The following is a 21,322-nucleotide window of genomic DNA, read 5'->3' as shown; positions in this document are numbered from 1 at the left end:
GCCTGGTGGGCTACAGTCCATAGGGTCACATGAAATGACTAAGCAGCCGCAGCAGAATAGTGCCTTTAACTCTTTATATCTTTGTGTCCATTTAATTGTTTTTGCAAGTTTTTCTGTTGAAATATACTTAATAGTATATACAGAGTCAGGGATTGCTGTATGGGGAATGAACAGATGAGTTTGAATTGATCATCCTTTCCAGAAGAGATGATGGCATTTTCAAGGAAAGATACAAAATAGAAAGTGGGCAATTTACAAAACTTGGGGCAAGGTGTGGGTTAACCACAGGGGAAAGTGCAGTAAACCTGGAACTTAAAATGGTGGAACCGTTAGCAATCTTATGTCCAAAGGGAAGGGGGAGAAAGAAGTTTACTAGAACTTGGAGGGAACTAGTTTTGTACAGAAAGCCGCTGTTCAATGGAGCAGTGATCTTTCATTAGGGTCATAGCCAGCCTAAGTTACCCCCGCAAGGAGGGAGCCCAGGGAATAAACACCCTGGTCCCCCTCTCCTCTTTCTCTCCAAGTTTGTGTTAGAGCACTTTGGAATCCCCCATGAATAGTCTCCATCCCCACTAATCTGACTTCTTTGTCTACGGGCCATTAAGCAGACACTGGGATGGCTGATAAAAGATGCCAAATGATATTTACAGTCTTCTTGTGCACTTATTATTGAGACCATCCTTGGTGGTAGCCTCTTATGAGATTCAACAGAATAGAATGGTCTTCACATTCTGCGCCTTTTACAAGTGGTCCGTCTATATATATATATATATATATATATATATATATATATATATATTTTTTTTTTTTTTTTTTTTTTTCCCCAGATCTCTGCCACCAGTGTCCAATTTTGTATTTTGAAAGTCTCTGTTCACCTGGCCCGTTCTTTGAGCTCTCCCTCATGAGTTAGTGTAGACCTATATCTCAGGCCATTACTTCTATATGTAGGTCAACATCACACATAAAAGTTCTGCCTACTTGGAGGATTTATCTTTATTACTATATTTTAAGTTCATTGTGAGTAAGATTGGAGAAGGCAATGGCACCCCACTCCAGTACTCTTGCCTGGAAAATCCCATGGACGGAGGAGCCTGGTAGGCTGCAGTCCATGGGGTCGCTACAAGTCGGACACGACTGAGTGACTTCACTTTCACTTTTCACTTTCATGCACTGGAGAAGGAAATGGCAACCCACTCCAGTGTTCTTGCCTGGAGAATCCCAGGGACAGGGGAGCCTGGTGGGCTACCGTCTCTGGGGTCGCACAGAGTCGGACACGACTGAAGCGACTTAGCAGCAGCAGCAGCAGCAGTGAGTAAGATTGTATAGCTGGTTGGTGCTGGAACACTATTCACAGTTAACTGGCCATAGGAAACACCCCATGTAGCCTTACTGTTGTTGAGGAAAAATAGATGCAATATTAGACTTAGGTTATGAGGGTCTGAATTAACTGCCATTGTAATTTGCTTGTATCTTCAAGGCTGGTATGGGCTTGCTTTTGTCTATAAATTTGATAGTGGAATGCTGGTGTGGGCAACTGAATTTATGGCTTGTTGGATCAGATAACTTCCAGTTCATGTTGGGCATGATCCCTCACCCACTTGATGTCCCATGGGCACAAGGTAAGTCTCTCCAAGGACGTAGGAGCAAGCAAGTCACAGCTTTTGAGATAAAAATTGTGTGTGTACATGCTCAGTTGCTTCAGCTGTGTCCGACTCTTTGTGACTCTGTGAACTGTAGCCCACCAGGCTCCCTTGTCCATGAGGATTCTATAGACAAGAATACTGAAATGGGTTGCCATGCGCTCCTCCAGGGGATCTTCCCAACCCAAGGATAGAACCTGCATCTCTTATGTCTCCTGCATTGACAGGTGGTTTCTTTACCACTAGTGCCACCTGGGAAGCCCTGAGATAAAGAATGAAAAGAAAGTGAAAGTGAAGTCGCTCAGTTGTGTCCGGCTCTTTGCGACCCCGTGGACTGTAGCCTACCAGGCTTCTCCGTCCATGGGATTTTCCAGGCAAGGGTACTGGAGTGGTTTGCCATTTCCTTCTCCAGGGGATCTTCCCAACCCAGGGATCGAACCCAGGTCTCGCATTGTAGGCAGACGCTTTACCATCGAACCACCAGGGAAAGATAAAGAATAGTTAATGGCAAAAGAGGGCGTGGCTTTACCCTAACATCTTAGGGATCTGTTCAGTGAATTCTCTGACCAGGGCTTGCCAGAAGTCTCCTTTCAGCATCTCTATCTGCCACAGACTTTTCTAATAACAGTCTGCTGGGTTGTAAGAACCAAATGGCAGAAAAACTTACAGCACAGCCTAGATGTTGCAGAGCCCTTTCATGTCCTGGGTTTCACTGAAAAATGCAGCCTACCTGTGGGTAACCACTGTTCCATTTCCCCATACTTTGAATATAGGAAAAACCCAATTATATTCCATTTTGAGGTCTGTTTTTTATGGCCATTTCCAGCACCAGTGATTCTTTCAGGATCCAATAGGAAACAGACCACTCAAAGTAGAATAATTTCAGGAAGACTGATTTATAAGGTGAGAGATGGGTAGAAGAGTAGTGCCTGAACCAGGGACCAGTAATGGCAGAATTATTACCACCCCTGGACCCAAAGGATGGAGAGGAAGGAACTTCTGGGAATAGAGTTGTCTTGAGAAGAGCTGTGTTCTCCATTTGAGGGTCATGGACGGCTTGAGTCGACCGCACAAGGGGGTATCAGAGGAATAAAGATCTTGATTTCTCCTTTCTTTCTCCCCCTGAATTCCCTCTAAGGCTTCCTAGTTGTCCATCTTAAATGGAAACCAGAGGACAGGAAGCCTGTAGCAATGGCCCATTCAGGAAAAACAGCTTCAGGACAGAGAGCAGGGTGAGAGGGTGGGAAGTCATTCTCAAAGGGCTAATGGGAATTAATCATCTCGGCCCTGAAGTTTGAATCTTGGATGTTCCTTTGGGGACTATGAATTCCAACAACATGCAGATTCTTTTTATGCTTCAGTCCTCAGTTCTTTGCAGAGTTCCTGCCTGCTGTAAAATAGGTGTTTGGTAAATAATTAAGGAGCTTAATCCCAACGCCTTCTGTGTGATGTTGAGCAAGTAATTTATATTCTTGGATTGTCATTCTCCTTGTCTCTAAAATTAGGATACTATATTTGTTCTGTTTTACTCATGAGGATGTTGTAAAGGTCAAAAGAAATCAAAGACACTAATATATGAAAGTACTTTGTAAACTGAAACGCTAACTATGCAAGATACTACTTTACATCTTAGAGATTCCTTTCTTCCTATTGGCAGTCAGTTATCTGATTCAGATAAACTTATTAACTCAGACTGGATACTTTTTACAGTGGATTTTACCTTCTGGCTAATTAACCTCCTGACTCCTTAGTACACCTTGAACTCTAGTAGTTGAAAATTCAGTAGAGTATATTTATGTCCAAGCTCACGCTCCCTTGTTAACAATTTTTCTTTTTTCCTTTCCTTTTTTTTTTTTTTTAAGTATTTATTTGCTTGTCTGTGTTGGGTCTTAGTTGCCATAAGCGGGATCTTTTGTGCCCAGGCTCAGTAGCTCCGAGGCGTGTGAGATCTTAGTTCCCTGACCAGAGATTGAACCTGAGTCCCCTGAATTGCAAGGCAGACTCAACCACTGGAGCCCTAGGGGAGTTGCTCTTTGTTTCTTTTTAATATGTCACTGTACCCTCTCACTTTTCCAAAGCTCCTTTTTTGCATAGATTTACTTTTCCTCCCATTTTCTCCAGTCATCTTGATCAGTATGCAGGAGAATTTATTTAAGGATCATATACGAGCATTTTTTTGTCATGCACACTTTTCTCTTAGGCAGTTTTTGTTTTTCTTCCTTTTAGTAATGTTTTATTCCTCTGTACTTTGTTAGATAAAATGATCTATGTGACAATAATAACCATTTGTGGCATAGTTTACAGACATGTCATTTAATCATCACAATAATCCTATGGAGTGGGTAGTATTATTTTCTCTATTCTACAGATAAGGAATCTAAAATCAGATTCCAAGTAATTTTTTTTTAAAGAGCAGTTGTAGGTTCATAGCAAAATTGAGAGGAAAGTGCAGAGATTTCCCATATATTCCCTGTCTCCACACTTGTGTATCCTCCCCCATTATCAATATCCCCCACCAGATCAGTACATTTGTTACAACTGGTGAACATCCATCGACACATCATAATCACCAAAAGTCGATCGTTTCCATTTCACTCTTGGTATTCTACATTCCATGGGTTTGAACAAATCTGTAACGTATCCATCATTGTAGTGTCATATAGAGTATGTTCACTGCCCTGAAATTCTCCTTGCTTCACATATCCATCTCTCTTTTCCCCCAACTGGCAACCACTAATCTTTTTATTGTCTCCATATATAGTTTTGCCTTTTTCAGAATGTCATATAGTTACAATCATACACTATGTAGCCTTTTCAAATTTGGCTTCTTGTATTTAGTAATGTGCATTTAAGTGTCATCCATGTCTTTTCATGGCTTGATAGCTCATTTGGGGGCTGGGGGACTTTAATATGATTCTGTTGTCTGGATGTCTCATAGTTCATTTATCCATTCACCTAATTAAGGATATCTTAGTTGCTTCCAAGTTTTGGCCGTTAGGAAAAAAATACTGTAAACATCTGTGTCCAGGTCTTTATGTGGACATAAGTTTCCAACTTCTTTGGGTAAATATCAAGGAGCATCATTGCTGAATTGTATGGGAAGAATATATTTAGTTTTGTAAGAAATTGCCAAACTATCTTCCAAAGTGTCCGTACCATTTTACATTCCCACCGGCAATGAATGAGTGTTCCCGCTGCTCCAAATCCTTGCCTGTGTTTGGTGGTGTCAGTGTTACTGAGTTTGGCCATTCTAATAGGTGTGTAGTGTTATCTTGTTTCAATTTGCTGTTCCCTGATGACATATGATATGGAGCTTTTCCTATCCTTATTTGACATCTGTAAGTCTTCTTTAATGAAGTGTCTGTTAAGGTCTTTGGCTTGTTTTTTAATTGATTGTTTTCTTATTGTATATTTTGCTTAAGTCTTTATCAGATATCAGATATTTGTCTTTTGCAAATATTTTCTCACATTCTGTGGTTTGTCTTTTCATTCTGTTGGCATTGTCTTTTGCAAAGAGAAGGTTTAAATTTTAATAAAGTCCAGGCTATCAATTATTTCTTTCATGGATTATGCTTTTGGTGTTGTATCTAGAAATCCATGGCTGTACTCAGGGTCATCTAGGTTTTCTCCTATCTTATCGTCTAGGAGTTTTAGAGTGTGGCATTTATAGTTAGGTCTATGATCCATTTTGAGTTCTTTTTTTTTTTTTTTTTTTGTGAAGAGTGTCAAGTTTGTGTCTACACTCGGTGTTTTTTTTTTTTTTAAATATGGATGTCCACTTATTTCAGCACCATTTAAACCTTCTTGCAAAAGACAATGCCAACAGAATAAGACAAGCCACAGAATGGGAGAAAAGACTTTCTCCATTGTATTGCTTTTGCTTCTTGGTCCAAGATAAGTAGACCATGTTTATATGTGTCTATTTTTAGGCTCTCTATTTGTTCCACTCATCTATTTGTCTATTATTTCATCATAATGCACCATCTTGATTACTGTAGCTTCATAGTAAGTCTTGCAGTCAGATAGTGTCAGTTATCCAACTTCTTTCTTTCCTTCAATGTTGTGTTAGCTATTCTAAGAATTTTTCGTTTTCATATAGATTTAGAATAAAAAAAATCGACAAAATAACATTCTGAGATTTTGATTGGGATTGCACTGAGTCTGTTGATCAACTTGGGAAGGACTAACATTTGACAATTATTCATTGTCTTCTAATGCATGAATGGAATAGTTCTTCTTTGATTTCTTTCATCATAGTTTTGTGCCTTTCCTCATATAGGTCCTCCACATATTTTGTTAGATTTATACCTGAGTAGTTAATTTTAGGAGGTACTAATATACATGCTATTATGATTTTAATTTCAAATTCTACTTGTTCATTGCTGGCATATTGGAAAGCAACTGATTTTTATATGTTAATCTGCATCCTGAAACCTTGCCAGACTTGCTTATTATGTTTTAGGAGCTTTTTTGTTGATCCTTTAGCATTTTCTACATAGACGGTCATGTCCGTTTGCCAACAAAGACAGTTTTATTTATTTCTTCCCAATATGTATATACCTTTTATTTCCTTTTCTTGTCTTACTGCATTAGCTAAGATCCAAGTAACTTTCCAAAGGACATGGAGCTATTAATATTAAGTAGCAGAGCCATTACTTAAACTCATACCCATTTGGTGCCAAAGCCCATATCCTTGAATCATTAAGCTAGCTTGCATTCAATGCCTCTTTCTTTAACTCTCATCTTTTTATTTGTGACATCTTAAAATAATATTTTATAGTTTTTATGTTACATGAGTTTCTCTTTTATGGGCATAGATTTTATGTTTAGCTTTGCATATAATTTTCAGCTTTTGTTTATTTATACTTCCTTTTGCCATCTTAATTATGTTTTTTGGAGGGTTTCTACTTTCCTTTTTGACTTGGTGCTTCTTTTTTTTTAGTAACCAGAATTCTTGCTCTGTAAAATTCTTTGAGCATGGTATATGGAATTTGAAATTTAGCTTTAACTGCAGTGGTTGCCTGCTTTTACCTTCTTATCAGTAAAATAGAAGATAACAAACCATAAAAAACATTTTTATTCATCATGGCTCACATTGCCTCCCCCGATACAGAGTGAATTCTGATAGTGTTCATGCTGATTTTTGCAGCCATTAATTGAACAAAAAAGTATTTCACTTAGTGGGACCATACGCCCTCTTAAATGCAGATTAAACCTGGCAGGTAGCCTGCTTCTCCAGCTTCCCCACCTTGTTTGCTGGTGATAACTCCTGAGTCATTACAGCTTCACTTTTGCCTCTTGCTGGTTCTCATCCCATGGCTTTAATGTTTTGTTTTCTGAGTATTGTAATAACATAATGCAAAAAATCCAGAACACCCATAAAAGATAAAAGAAGAAACCCGAGGATTACCCATAGTACTGTCCCCAAGGGAGAACCATGATTAGCATTTGTATATGTATCTTTTCAAGTTGCACTCAGACCATCAGAGGATTATAATATTAATTTTTACAAAAGGTGCCCAGTAGGCATGTTGTTAAGTATAAATATAAATATATTTTACCTCAATGCTATGTTTTGGAAAAATACAGATATTCATCATCCCTGCTACTCTGCATAGTATTTCACTGCAGGTGTAAGCCGTGTTTATATGATCCATGTCCTATGCAGGATAGCCAAGTTCTTTCTTTTTTTTCCTAATCTTCCCCCTCGTCTTTGCCCTCCTTCTTGTTCTTCTCCTCCACCCTCTCCTTTTTCTTTTCCTTTTCCTCATCCTACTTATCTTCCTCTTTTGATAGCTCTTCCTGCTCCTCCCAACACATGCCACTCTTCCTTCTTCCTGTCTTCCTCTTCCTCCTCCTCTCACATCTGCTTCTTTGTCTCTTTTTTTGGTCTTCTTTAACTTTCTTTAACTGCCTTATTTAACTTTAAACTGTTCTGCAATAAGCCCATTTGCTTTCTTCATTATGATTTCTTAGTGCTTTTTTGTTTTACTTTTTCTTCTTCCCCTCCATACTTAAGTTGGGATTCTATTCAGTCTCCCTTCTGCTCTCATAACTTTGTTTATGCTATTATTTCTCCCCCGCTTCTGATTAGTCTGTGCTTTGCTTTGACTTCATTTTCATTAATAATTTAAGTGAGCAATCTTATTCATCTTGCTGATGATTACACTGTAATTCTTGTCAGAGCCAAGCAAGACCTTGGTTGGCCTGGATTTCAGACCAGTGGTCTTTTCACTAGATTGCATTGCCTTATCATGGCTGAGGTTAGAAATAGCCTCATATTTAGTGTAGAAGTCAAACAAGGAAGAAAGCAAACAAGCAACAAGACCAAAGAAAGATAAAAAAAATAATGGGAAAGAGAGTAGTCTTAATTTAACAAAGACTTGACTCTAGTGTTCTCTCTGCTCAATGACTTTGTTCCAGGTGAATTAAAAAAGAACTGTTATGAATGTTTGCCTGCTTTCATTCCTTCTAAGACTTTTAAAAATGTATAACAGTTAATCTAGCCAACAGTGTTATTTCAGTCCTAAGATTATAAGATTAAAGGAAGTATAATAAACATAGTAATATCTGTACTCAGAGGTAAAAGAACCCTGCCTGATACATTAATTTGTTTTTCAGAATTAAAGGAATTTGTATACAGGCTCTGTCCAAAATTTCAGGTAGTTAAGACTTGGTCTAGCAATCTTTTCCCTAAGTCATCACAAGTAAATAAGGAAATTATAAATAAGTGATTAGGCAAATCAAGTTGGTAAAGGAAAACAACTGGTCTTTTGAAGTGTATCTTGGCAGTAAGTTTTTGCAAAGCCAAGGTCACTTTCTCTATGGTGTTTCTCATGACTGCCTTTGTTTCTCTTTGACAGTAATTGTTTCCTAATCTGGGACTTTTCACCCAAGCCACTCATTTGACATGTACTAAGTCATTGTCAGAATTCTCCACCATGACCTGTCGGTCTTGGGTGGCCCTACCTGGCATGGCTCATAGCTTCATTGAGTTAGACAAGGGTGTGGTCCATGTGATCAGATTGGTTAGTTTTCTGTGATTGTGGTTTTCATTCTGTCTGCCCTCTGATGGAGAAGGATAAGAGGCTATGGAAGCTTCCTGATGGGAGAGACTGACTGAGGGGGAAACTGGGTCTTGTGCTGATGGGCAGGGCTATCCTTAGTTCAGTTCAGTTCAGTTCAGTTCAGTTGCTCAGTTGTGTCTGGCAGCACACCAGGCCTCTCTGTCCATCACGAACTCCCGGAGTTCACTCAAACTCATGTCCATCGAGGCGGTGATGCCATCCAATCATCTCATCCTCTGTCGTCCCCTTCTCCTGCCTTCATCAGGGTCTTTTCAAATGAGTCAGTTCTTCACATCAGGTGGCCAAAGTCCTGGAGTTTCAGCTTCAACATCAGTCCTTCCAGTAAATCTTCAGGACTAATTTCCTGTAGGATGGACTGGGTTGGATCTCCTTGCAGTCTGAGGGACTCTCAAGAGTCTTTTCCAACACCACAGTTCAAAAGCATCAATTCCTCTGCAATCAGCTTTCTTTATAGTCCAACTCTCACATCCGTACATGACTACTAGAAAAACCATAGCCTTGACTAGATGAACCTTTGTTGGCAAAGTAATGTCTCTGCTTTTGAATATTGTGTCTAGGTTGGTCATAACTTTTCTTCCCAGGAGTAAGCGTCTTTTAATTTCATGGCTGCAGTCACCATCTGCAGTGATTTTGGAGCCCCCAAAAATAAAGTTTGACCTGTTTCCACTGTTGCCCCATCTTTTTGCCATGAAGTGATGGGACCAGATGCCATGATCTTCGTTTTCTGAATGTTGAGTTTTAAGCCAACTTTTTCACTCTCCTCTTTCACTTTCTTCAAGAGGCTCTTTAGTTCTTCTTCACTTTCTGTCATAAGGGTGGTGTCATCTGCATCTCCGAGGTTATTGATGTTCCTCCCTGCTATCTTGATTCCAGCTTGTGCTTCATCCAGCCCATCATTTCTCATGATATAAGCTAAATAAGCAAGGTGACAATATACAGCCTTGACACACTCCTTTCTCTATTGTTTTCAATGTAATACAATAAAATGGGGTCATGCTCAGTAAATCTTTAATCCAATTTTCTGTTGATGGGTGGAGCTGTGTTCCCTCCCTGCTATTTACCTGGGGCCAAACTATGTTGAAGGTTATGAAGATAATGGAGTTCTCCTTCAAAAGATTCCATGCATGTACTGCTACACTCAGTGCCCCCAACCTTGCAGCAGGCCACCACTGACCCATGCCTCTACTGGAGACTCCTGGACACTCCCGGGCAAGTCTGGGTCAGTCTCTTCTGGGGTCACTGCTCCTTTCTCCTGGGTGCTAGTGCACACAAGATCCTGTTTGTTCCCTCCAAGACTCTTATTTCCCAGTCCTGTGTAAGTTCTGGCAGCTCTGTGGTGGGGTTAATGACGACCTCCTCCAAGAGGGCTTACGCTATACCCAGGTCTGCTGCACCCAGAGCCCCTGCCCACGTGGCAGTCCACTGCTGACCCGTACCTCCACAGGAGATGCTCAAACACAGTTCTGTCTCACTCTCTGTGGGGTCCCTGGGTCCTGGTGCACACAAGATTGTTTGAGCCCTCTGAGTATCTCTGGCGGGAATGGGGTTTGATTCTAAACATGAATTCACCCCTCCTACCATCCTTCTGGAGAAGGCAATGGCACCCCACTACAGTACTCTTGCCTGGAAAATCCCATGGATGGAGGAGCCTGGGAAGGCTGCAGTCCATGGTGTCACTGAGGTTCAGACATGACTGAGTGACTTAGCTTTCACTTTTCACATTCATGCATTGGAGAAGGAAATGGCAAGCCACTCCAGTGTTCTTGCCTGGAGAATCCCAGGGATGGTGGAGCCTGGTGGGCTGCCGTCTATGGGGTCGCACAGAGTTGGACATGACTGAAGCGACTTAGCAGCAGCAACCATCCTTCTAGAGCTTCTCCTTTGCCCTTGGACGTTGGGTATGTCCTCAAAGTCACTCCAGCACCGTGTAGCCACCGCTCCAGCACCTACCGTCTTGCTGGGGCTTCTCCTTTGCCCTTGGACGTGGGGCATCTCCTCAGCTGCTCCAGTGCTGTGCAGCTGCCAATCCCAAAGAAAGGCAATGCCAAAGAATGCTCAAACTACCACACAATTGTACTCATGGAGAAGGCAATGGCAACCCACTCCAGTACTCTTGCCTGGAGAATCCCATGGACGGAGGAGCCTGGTAGGCTGCTGTCTATGGGGTCGCATAGAGTCGGACACGACTGAGCGACTTCACTTTCACTTTTCACTTTTCCTGCATTGGAGAAGGAAATGGCAACCCACTCTAGTGTTCTTGCCTGGAGAATCCCAGGGACCGGGGAGCCTGGTGGGCTGCCGTCTATGGGGTCGCACAGAGTCAGACACAACTGAAGCAACTTAGCAGCAGCAGCACACGCTGGTAAAGTAATGCTCAAATTTCTCCAAGCCAGGCTTCAGCAATACGTGAACCGTGAAATTCCAGATGTTCAAGCTGGTTTTAGAAAAGGCAGAGGAACCAGAGATCAAATTGCCAACATCTGCTGGATCATCAAAAAAGCAAGAGAGTTCCAGAAAAACATCTATTTCTGCTTTATTGACTATGCCAAAGCCTTTTACTGTGTGGATCACAACAAACTGTGGAAAATTCTTCAAGAGATGGGAATACCAGACCACCTGACCTGCCTCTTGAGAAATCTGTATGCAGGTCAGGAAGCAACAGTTAGAACTGGACATGGAACAACAGACTGGTTCCAAATAGGGAAAGGAGTACGTCAAAGCTATATATTGTCACCCTGCTTATTTAACTTATATGCAGAGTACATCATGAGAAATGCTGGGCTGGATGAAGCATAGCTGGAATCAAGATTGCTGGGAGAAATATCAATAACCTCAGATATGCAGATGACACCACCCTTATGGCAGAAAGTGAAGAAGAACTAAAGAGCCTTCTGAAGAAAGTGAAAGAGGAGAGTGAAAAAGTTGGCTTAAAGCTCAACATTCAGAAAACGAAGATCATGGCATCCGGTCCCATCACTTCATGGCAAATAGATGGGGCAACAGTGGAAACAGATCAAACTTTATTTTTTTGGGCTCCAAAATCACTGTGGATGGTGACTGCAGCCATGAAATTAAAAGACGCTTACTCCTTGGAAGAAAAGTTATGACCAACCTAGACACAATATTAAAAAGCAGAGACATTACTTTGCCAACAAAGGTCCATCTAGTCAAGTCTATGGTTTTTCCAGTGGTCATGTATGGATGTGAGAGTTGGACTATAAAGAAAGCTGAGTGCAGAAGAATTGATGCTTTTGAACTGTAGTGTTGGAGAAGACTCTTGAGAGTCCCTCAGACTGAAAGGAGATCCCAACCAGTCCATCCTAAAGGAAATCAGTCCTGAAGATTCACTGGAAGGACCGATGTTGAAGCTGAAACTCCGTATTTTGGCCACCTGATGTGAAGAACTGACTCAATTGAAAAGAAGGTGATGCTGGAAAAGACTGACGGCAGGAGGAGAAGGGGACGACAGAGGATGAGATGGTTGGATGGCATCACCACCTCAATAGACATGAGTTTGAGTGAACTCCAGGAGTTGGTGATGGACAGGGAGGCCTGGTGTGCTGTGGTTCATAGGGTCGCAAAGAGTCAGACATGACTGAATGACTGGACTGAACTGAAGTCATTGTTGTTTATTACATTGTGGCAGTTAAGATATATCAACTATTGAATTAATTAAATAAGGACAGAGGCTGAGGTGGCTCAAATGTCATATGTAAGCAATCCAAAATCTAAGCCTGTAAATGCTTCAAGACTACAAAATCAAAACCTAAAGACAGTCAGTTCCTAACTTCCAAGTAGACATTGAGCTGTATTCAATCAATAATTTCCTTGCTTTGCTTCCATCTTTTCTCTGTAAAAGTCTCCCTAGGCTTCCTGTCCCTGGAATGCTCCTAACTACTCCTGGTTTGACACTGCCAGCTTGGAATCCATTCTTGCTTGAATAAACTCTTAAATTATTTAATTTGCCTCAGATTATGTTTTAACACTGTACAGTGAAAAGACCACATTTTAAAACCAGAAGGAATTCTTTTTATGCTGATAAGAACTGCCTTTTAAAGTAAAAGGAGATTAATGTCACTTCCTGTGTTTTTGAGAGAAGGGGATGTTCCCCTTGCAAATTGCTGGTAGCTCAGTGGTAAAGAATCCACCTGCAAGGCAGGAGCCACAGGAGACATGGGTTAGATCCCTGGGCCTGGAAAATCCCCTGGAGGAGGGCATGGCAACCCACTCCAGTATTCTTTCCTGGAGAATCCCATGGACAGAGGAGCCTGGTGGGCTACAGTCCATAGGGTCACAAAGAGTCGAACATGACTGAAGCAACTGAGCGTGCACGCATGCACAAACAAAACATCCCTCAAAGGTGAAGATTTGCCACTAATGAAACAGTGAAAAGGTGTGTGGCAAGATTGGAAGTCAACTTAGAAAGAATGGTCCCCAAAGTGTTTTGAGCAGTTTAGTGACATCAGAGAAAAAGCACCACCTCTCAGATGATCGCTCTGAAGGAAGCCCTTTTCAGCTGATATATGTTGCACAATTTTTAGAGTCAGTTGTATACTTTACATCTTGTTTCTCCAAGGTAAATAGGCTTCTTGGAGATAGAACCTGTGTTTCCCACTTCTGTGCACTTCCTGTAGCATTCAACAGACTGTTGTATAAATTGCAGATGTTCAATAAATATGTTGATTAGCTGCTGAGGTAGAGTTGAGGGGAGGAGAATTAGGAATAAAATGTTCTCCAGTTAATTGCAAATTGCTTCCCTACTTAAAAATGAATTTGCATTTTATTATCTTTTCCCACAGTTTCTGGAATATGCTTCAGTTGGCATCTGTCATTTGATTTTATACAACTTTGTAAATTTTATGGAAATTTAAATTCTTTTTGAAAAAATTTCTTATGGAAATTAAAATTCTTACAAAGATTCTGCTGTAGGATTTTCTGTTGTTTCATGGTGGAAAGAAGTGTGGTGTAAAGGCAAGCCTGTTTTAATCATACTTCATATAATTTGTTAAGAGAATCATTGAAATTTAGAGCTTGTAGGATATCCTAAACACCCAGAACTCTACCTGGAACACAGTGGAAACTTACTAAGTCATTGAAAAATAAATGAATAATTTAGAGCATTCTCTTCACTTCATAATCAAAGACACTAAAGCTCAGATTACTTGCTCACAGTTACAAGGTTGGCACAGGATAGATTAGAATACATACTCCTTGATGTTATCATGCTTTAAATGTGGATTTCACATTCAAATTATAACATGGAAAATAATTTAAATTCAGTCTTTGAAAAACTTCTTTTACTTTAAAGTGTATGAATAAATCAAATTCTTAGGTTAATATCTATTAATATTACATTTTAGGAAGGGAGTAGTAAGAATTTGTTCATACAAGTCAAAAGGATTGTTTGAAGGGAAACCAGAGTAAAATGTCTTTTAAGTGGTTTGTTCAAGGCCTGTCAGTCTCTTCCTTTCCTTTCTCCAAGTTTTTTCCTCCATTTTTTATGATTAGTGGTTCCTATCCACTATGAAAGACTTTCTGTTGGAAACATTTGTCTCTCTCAACACATAATACATCTACTTCTCTGTATCGCTTGGACTTTCAAGAAATGTCGGTTATCCTGTGGATTGATTTTCTGTTATTTTACAGGATGGAAAAAAAGAGTCAAGCTCATGTACTTGTTTGAAGGGGCCGAAGCTCTCAGAAATAGGGACGATCGCCTGGATGATAACGCTCAGTGATGCCCTCCACAATTTCATCGATGGCCTGGCCATCGGGGCCTCCTGCACCTTGTCTCTTCTGCAGGGACTCAGCACCTCCATAGCCATCCTATGCGAGGAGTTCCCTCATGAGTTAGGTAAGGAGTTCTTCTCACGTCGTCCAAGTCCGTTAACTTCTTGGTTTAAGGGGAGGGAGACATTTCAGATGACACACTCTTAAAACTCCTGCTGATGTCTCGAAATGAAGGAGCCTTTTTAGACATTGGTTATTATCGTTTATTTTATCCAAAAAGAGAAAAAAGTATTTAAGTAGAGAATAAATCTACTAAACTATTTAAGTAGAGAACAAATATATGAACACCAGTGACGGGGGAAGAGGTGGGGTGGAATGAATTGGGAGATTGGGATTGATTGTTGTTGTTCAATAGCTAAGTCATGACTGACTCTTTGCAACTCCATGGACTGCAGCACGCCAGGCTTCCCTGTCCTTCCCTTGGTCAAACTGTCTCCCGAAGTTTGCCCACGTTCATGTCTGTTGAGTTCAGTTCAGTTCAGTTGCTCAGTCATGTCCGACTCTTTGCCACCCCATGGACTGCAGCACGCCAGGCCTCCCTGTCCATCACCAACTCCCGGAGTTCACTCAAACTCATGTCCATTGAGTCGGTGATGCCATCTAACCCATCTCATCCTCTGTGGTCCCCTTCTCCTCCCACCTTCAATCTTTCCCAGCATCAGGGTATTTTCCAATGAGTCAGCTCTGGTGATGCCATCCAACCATCTCATCTTCTGCCACCCTCTTCACCTTTTGCTTTCACTATTGACACTGTGTATAAAATAGATAACTAGTGAGAACCTGCTGTGTAGCTCAAGGAACTCTGCTTGGTGCTCTGTGGTGACCAAAATGGGAAGGAAATCGAAAAGAGAGAATACCTGTTTGCTGCACAGTAGAAGCTAACACAACATTGTAAAGCAACTATACTCCAGTAAAAAGTAATTAAAAAAAAAAAAGAAAAACCATTGACTTAATGTGTTCTTCTTCTTCTAGGGGACTTTGTGATCCTACTCAATGCAGGAATGAGCACTCGACAAGCCTTGTTATTCAATTTCCTTTCTGCATGTTCCTGCTATGTTGGGCTAGCTTTTGGCATCTTGGTGGGCAATAATTTTGCTCCAAATATCATCTTTGCCCTTGCTGGAGGCATGTTCCTCTATATTTCTCTGGCAGACATGGTAAGACATTTTGATTTTGTTGTATTTTAAATTTGGAAATAAACATCTGGGTTATGAATTGACTGCTGCTGCTGCTAAGTCACTTCAGTCGTGTCTGACTCTGTGCAACCCCATAGATGGCAGCCCACCAGGCTCCCCCGTCCCTGGGATTCTCCAGGCAAGAACACTGGAGTGGGTTGCCATTTCCTTCTCTAAGGGTGACCTTTTGCTTTTCTCAGTGTGGATGGCCTTTCTGTTGTCATTTAAAGTATTTCAGGTCCACTCTTTTTGAGTGGTTTGTACTAATAGTGATTTGACAGTGATTCTCATCAATTCTTTGATCTAGGTAGGATCTCATTGCTAGAGGACAAAATGACTTATTTTTGTTGAAGTAGAGATATTTTCCCAGGTGTTTTTCCTTGTGGGTAAAGCTTGTATCCTGCTATGGTATGGCTCTGAAGGACTTTTCACCCTTTTTTCAAGAAGATGTCATATTCGGAAGGAAATGACTTGTTGAATAAAGTAAATAGCATTCTGTTACTTCAAAGTTCTAAACAGTGAGAGCCTTTTGAGTTAAAGTAAATTTGATAAGTTAAAGGTGAACGATATTTACTTGGGTCAGTATATATTTATATCTATGTTTATGTTTATGCTGTTTCTGTGTATGTCTGTGTGTGTGTAAGGGAGAGAGTATCAGTGGTTCCATGCATTTTCAAATAAATCATGGATGGCTTCCTAGAAAATGAAAATGTGCTAAATGGATGCAAATCAAGGAATGTTTCCTTTGCATTTGGAACTGAATGTCTTTTTACATGTATAATTTACTAATTTAATTTCCTCCATCTGCATTCTTAACACTGTTCATTGTTCTGCAGACCCTTATAAGCACAAGGATTTCATCTCTTACAACCATCACTGCATTTATGTCTTTCTTCACAGAATTTAGTGCCTCATAATGTATTTATGTTAGGTCATCACTTCTTTTCTTTTGAAATATAAGAACAGAATCTATTAGAGTTATTCGGTTTAAAGAAATAATACGAATAAATGATGCTATATGTACTTACGGCAGTTTTGCTTTTTTCAGAATGGCTTCACAAATTTCATCCATTGTATCCTTGTAATTTACGTTTTCTCAAATCAGGCAAATGGAGTGACTGCAGAGTCTGGAGGTCTCCTGAATGCTTTGGCACGTTGCACCACTGTGTACATAGCAAATCACTTGGAAATGCATTTTGAAAAGATGACATTTACAGATCTCTTCATGAGCCTTTTCAGTAGAAGTTTTGTGCTGAGAAAGAGTGGATTTTAAGTACAGAACTTGGGGTTTTAATTGCTTTCACCGCCATGAGATTGTTATAGTCTTCAATTCAAAAACAGCACCGTTTTTTTTAAAAAACCTTATGATTTTATGAGGGATAGAACAAGCAAAAGGAAACAAATTGGAGAGAATAAGAATTAACTATATAGTGACTTCTGAAAGCATATTTCATAAGCTATTATCAATTGATATTTTTGTATCAGGCTTGGAAATTGGTAAGGCATTGTAGATGATGGAGGGAGCAGAAAGGCACGGTTTTTTATCTACAAAGAGGGGAACCTGTAATTCAACAAACAAAACCACACACATGATTACATAAACACAAATAAAAACTGAAATGAATGGAAAAACAGTATATGTGATGCAAGATGATAATAGGGGTGTCTAAGTTGTCTGGGGAGGCCTTACAAATAGCTGTGAAAAGAAGAGAGGCAAAAAGCAAAGGAGAAAAGGAAAGATATAAGCATCTGAATGCAGAGTTCCAAAGAATAGCAAGAAGAGATAAGAAAGCCTTCTTCAGTGATCAGTGCAAAGAAATAGAGGAAAACAACAGAATGAGAAAGACAAGAGATCTCTTCAAGAAAATTAGAGATACCAAGGGAATATTTCATGCAAAGATGGGCTCGATAAAGGACAGAAATGGTATGAACCTAACAGAAGCAGAAGATATTAAGAAGAGATGGCAAGAATGCACAGAAGAACTATACAAAAAAGATCTTCACGACCCAAATAATCACGATGGTGTGATCACTGACCTAGAGCCAGACATCCTGGAATGCAAAGTCAAGTGGGCCTTAGAAAGCGTCACTACGAACAAAGCTAGTGGAGGTAATGAAATTCCAGTTGAGCTCTTTCAAATCCTGAAAGATGATGCTGTGAAAGTGCTGCCCTCAATATGCCAGCAAATTTGGAAAACTCAGCAGTGGCCACAGGACTGGAAAAGGTCAGTTTTCATTCCATTCCCAAAGAAAGGCAATGCCAAAGAATGTTCAAACTACCGCACAATTGCACTCATCTCACACGCTAGTAAAGTAATGCTCAAAATTCTCCAAGCCAGCCTTCAGCAATACCGTGAACTTCCAGATGTTCAAGCTGGTTTTAGAAAAGGCAGAGGAACCAGAGATCAAATTGCCAACATCCGCTGGATCATGGAAAAAGCAAGAGAGTTCCAGAAAAACATCTATTTCTGCTTTATTGACTATGCCAAAGCCTTTGACTGTGTGGATCACAACAAACTGGAAAATTCTTCAAGAGATGGGAATACCAGACCACCTGATCTGCCTCTTGAGAAATCTGTATGCAGGTCAGGAAACAACAGTTAGAACTGGACATGGAACAACAGACTGGTTCCAAATAGGAAAAGGAGTACATCAAGGCCGTATATTGTCACCCTGCTTATTTAACTTCTATGCAGAGTACATCATGAGAAACGCTGGACTGGAAGAAGCACAGCTGGAATCAAGATTGCCGTGAGAAATATCAACAACCTCAGATATGCAGATGACACCACCCTTATGGCAGAAAGTGAAGAGGAACTCAAAAGCCTCTTGATGAAAGTGAAAGTGGAGAGTGAAAAAGTTGGCTTAAAGCTCAACATTCAGAAAACGAAGATCATGGCATCTGGTCCCATCACTTCATGGCAAATAGATGGGGAAACAGTGGAAACAGTGTCAGACTTTATTTTTCTGGGCTCCAAAATCACTGCAGATGGTGACTGCAGCCATGAAATTAAAAGACGCTTACTCCTTGGAAGGAAAGTTATGACCAACCTAGAAAACATGTTCAAAAGCAGAGATATTACTTTGCCAACAAAGGTCCGTCTAGTCAAGGCTATGGTTTTTCCTGTGGTCATGTATGGATGTGAGAGCTGGACTGTGAAGAAGGCTGAGCACCAAAGAATTGATGCTTTTGAACTGTGGTGTTGGAGAAGACTCTTGAGAGTCCCTTGGACTGCAAGGAGATCCAACCAGTCCATTCTGAAGGAGATCAGCCCTGGGATTTCTTTGGAAGGAATGATGCTAAAGCTGAAACTCCAGTACTTTGGCCACCTCATGCCAAGTGTTGACTCATTGGAAAAGACTCTGATGCTGGGAGCCATTGGGGGCAGGAGGAGAAGGGGACGACAGAGGATGAGATGGCTGGATGGCATCACTGACTCGATGGATGTAGTCTGAGTGAACTCCGGGAGTTGGTGATGGACAGGGAGGCTTGGCGTGCTGCGATTCATGGGGGCGCAAAGAGTCGGACACGACTGAGCGACTGAACTGAACTGAACCAAAAGTTAGGAAGGCCTAGGAGAAGCCTTCCTATGAAAATAAGAAAGCAGAAACCTCAAAGATTTAGCTCGTTGAAAGACTTGAGGCAAAAGAGGTTTTGGTGGGCGTGAAGATTTTGAGGATGGAAAGAGGCTGGATACATTTGAGGTCCGAATGATGTGGATGGAGCAGAGAGAGCAAGGAAGGGAGGGAGAGGAGGCATAAAATGAGATTTATCTCCAGCCACTGATTGACTAACCTGGGGCACAGTCTTCCTACTCTTCTTCTTGTTGATGTCTGATTACACAGGCTTTTGCTGTTATGCTCTCTGTACTAAAACATTTAAACCAGGGAGAGAAACGCTCACCCCCTCCCACCCCCACAGGAATCTGTAATAACTTTTATGTTTGACCACAAGATGGCAACAGTTATCTAACAATGTATCTTTCCTCTAGTTTCCAGAGATGAACGATATGTTGAGAGAAAAGGTAACTGGAAGAAAAACCGATTTCACCTTCTTCATGATTCAGAACGCAGGGATGTTAACTGGATTCACAGCCATTCTTCTCATCACTTTGTATGCGGGAGAAATTGAATTGGAGTAATAAGAAGTGAAAGATGGTGGTGTTAATGAAGGCATTTAATAAATAAAAACAGCTCCAAAGGGATTTTTAAGCTGATCCTATTTAGTTAAAAGATAATTTTGTTTTTAGCTGTATGTCAAGAAAACTGATTATTGGTTTCAGGATCTGTGAAAGAGACCATCATTTGTTGTTAAAAATGCTTTAAAAAGCTTTTGGTTCCAGTCTGAAAAGCCTGATACATGAGATCTTTGGTAAATGCTGACTTTTTTTTAATGTTTCACGCATATTAAAAAACCATCACAAAGCAAGAAACATGCATTCTATAATCATTTCGACACCAAAACCCAGAGGAAAATATAAACTAGGCTGTATAAGCCTTTAAATCTCTATGGTCGGATCAAATGTTCAAGTAGTTTCAGAGTGGTTTCTTTCAATTAATTTGTTCTAGTGCTTTCACAAGCAAGTACATAAAAATGTGGAAGAGAATCAAAATGTACAAAACACAGATATAAATGATTCCAAGGCCTTAATGAATCCAGGAGAGAAAGATTGCTCATAGCTTTGGTTTTGTTTTTATATTACAGATAGGGACTTGTTGGATGGCTTTGAAAACCATCTTGAAATAATATGAAATCAGTAAAATTTTGTTAACTCTACTAATTTCAGACTCAGATTTTTTCCCCCTCTAAGTGTAATGTAACGCTGATGACAGCTCATCGGTGGTATCCAAGGTATTTCCTTTGTTGAGGTGAAGAAATGTTGGTTTACAGAAAGAAATTGAATGTAATTTTAAGCAATTTACTTTTAAAGATGAACACAACTATTTAGCAGAGGATGTTTTAAGTAAATGCAAAATAACAGCTGAATGGCTGTATATCAAAGACTAAGATATATGTTTTTTATGGGTGTCCAAGAAACAGAAAATACTTCTTCTGTATTCAGCCTGTGTTTTTCCTATATGGTATATTTTGCAAAAAAAATCCCACACAGCATGATTATTTTTCTACCTTTTATAAAAGATAGAGACTTTATTCATTTAGTAGATACAGAAATTTGGTCTATAATTGAACATCCTAGCCCCAATCTCACGCCCAAATCACTTAAGGGAAGATGATTTAACTGAGAAAAATATTTGACAGATGCCCACAATGACCTTGGCAATTATACTGTCCCACAGGCTGTAAAATTGTGTCACATAGCAATAATGCAGAAGTGATGAATGTTTAGCATGTATGTTAATGTACATTTCCCTCTGACAATTGAAAAATATTGTTTGACCAAATAGTAAACACCTTTGAAACCTTGTATTGTGTCATTCCTTATTCATTTCAATGGATAGTTTTTGAGTGACTTTCATGTACCTGGTATTACGAGGAAGAGAAATAGGTATGTTTATTTTAAAGCTATTCAGCAAATAAATACTATAAAGATTAATCATTGTTCATTGAAATCAGTATACATAGAATCTATTTTTATCATTTCACCTGTTTACATTCAATCTTAGGAAA

At 40.1% G+C, this 21,322-nt stretch overlaps 1 protein-coding gene across 2 annotated transcripts in view; it reads left to right on the top strand.

Annotated features, from left to right (window-relative positions):
* SLC39A8 (solute carrier family 39 member 8) overlaps positions 1-21,119 on the top strand; it is an 83,673-nt gene extending 62,554 nt beyond the window's left edge. For both annotated transcript variants that reach the window (XM_055587814.1, XM_055587815.1), the window contains exons 7-9: positions 14,375-14,582; positions 15,491-15,675; positions 19,686-21,119. In XM_055587814.1, coding sequence (XP_055443789.1) covers positions 14,375-14,582; positions 15,491-15,675; positions 19,686-19,835 — 543 coding nt within the window. In that variant the 3' untranslated portion in view covers positions 19,836-21,119. The remainder of the gene's footprint in view (positions 1-14,374; positions 14,583-15,490; positions 15,676-19,685) is intronic.
* Positions 21,120-21,322: the final 203 nt, after the last annotated feature.

This window comes from Bubalus kerabau, chromosome 7 (assembly GCF_029407905.1).
Source record: "Bubalus kerabau isolate K-KA32 ecotype Philippines breed swamp buffalo chromosome 7, PCC_UOA_SB_1v2, whole genome shotgun sequence".
Lineage (NCBI taxonomy): Eukaryota > Metazoa > Chordata > Mammalia > Artiodactyla > Bovidae > Bubalus > Bubalus kerabau.
Note: the sequence above shows the minus strand (reverse complement) of the source record. Positions and strands in the feature narration are given on the sequence as shown.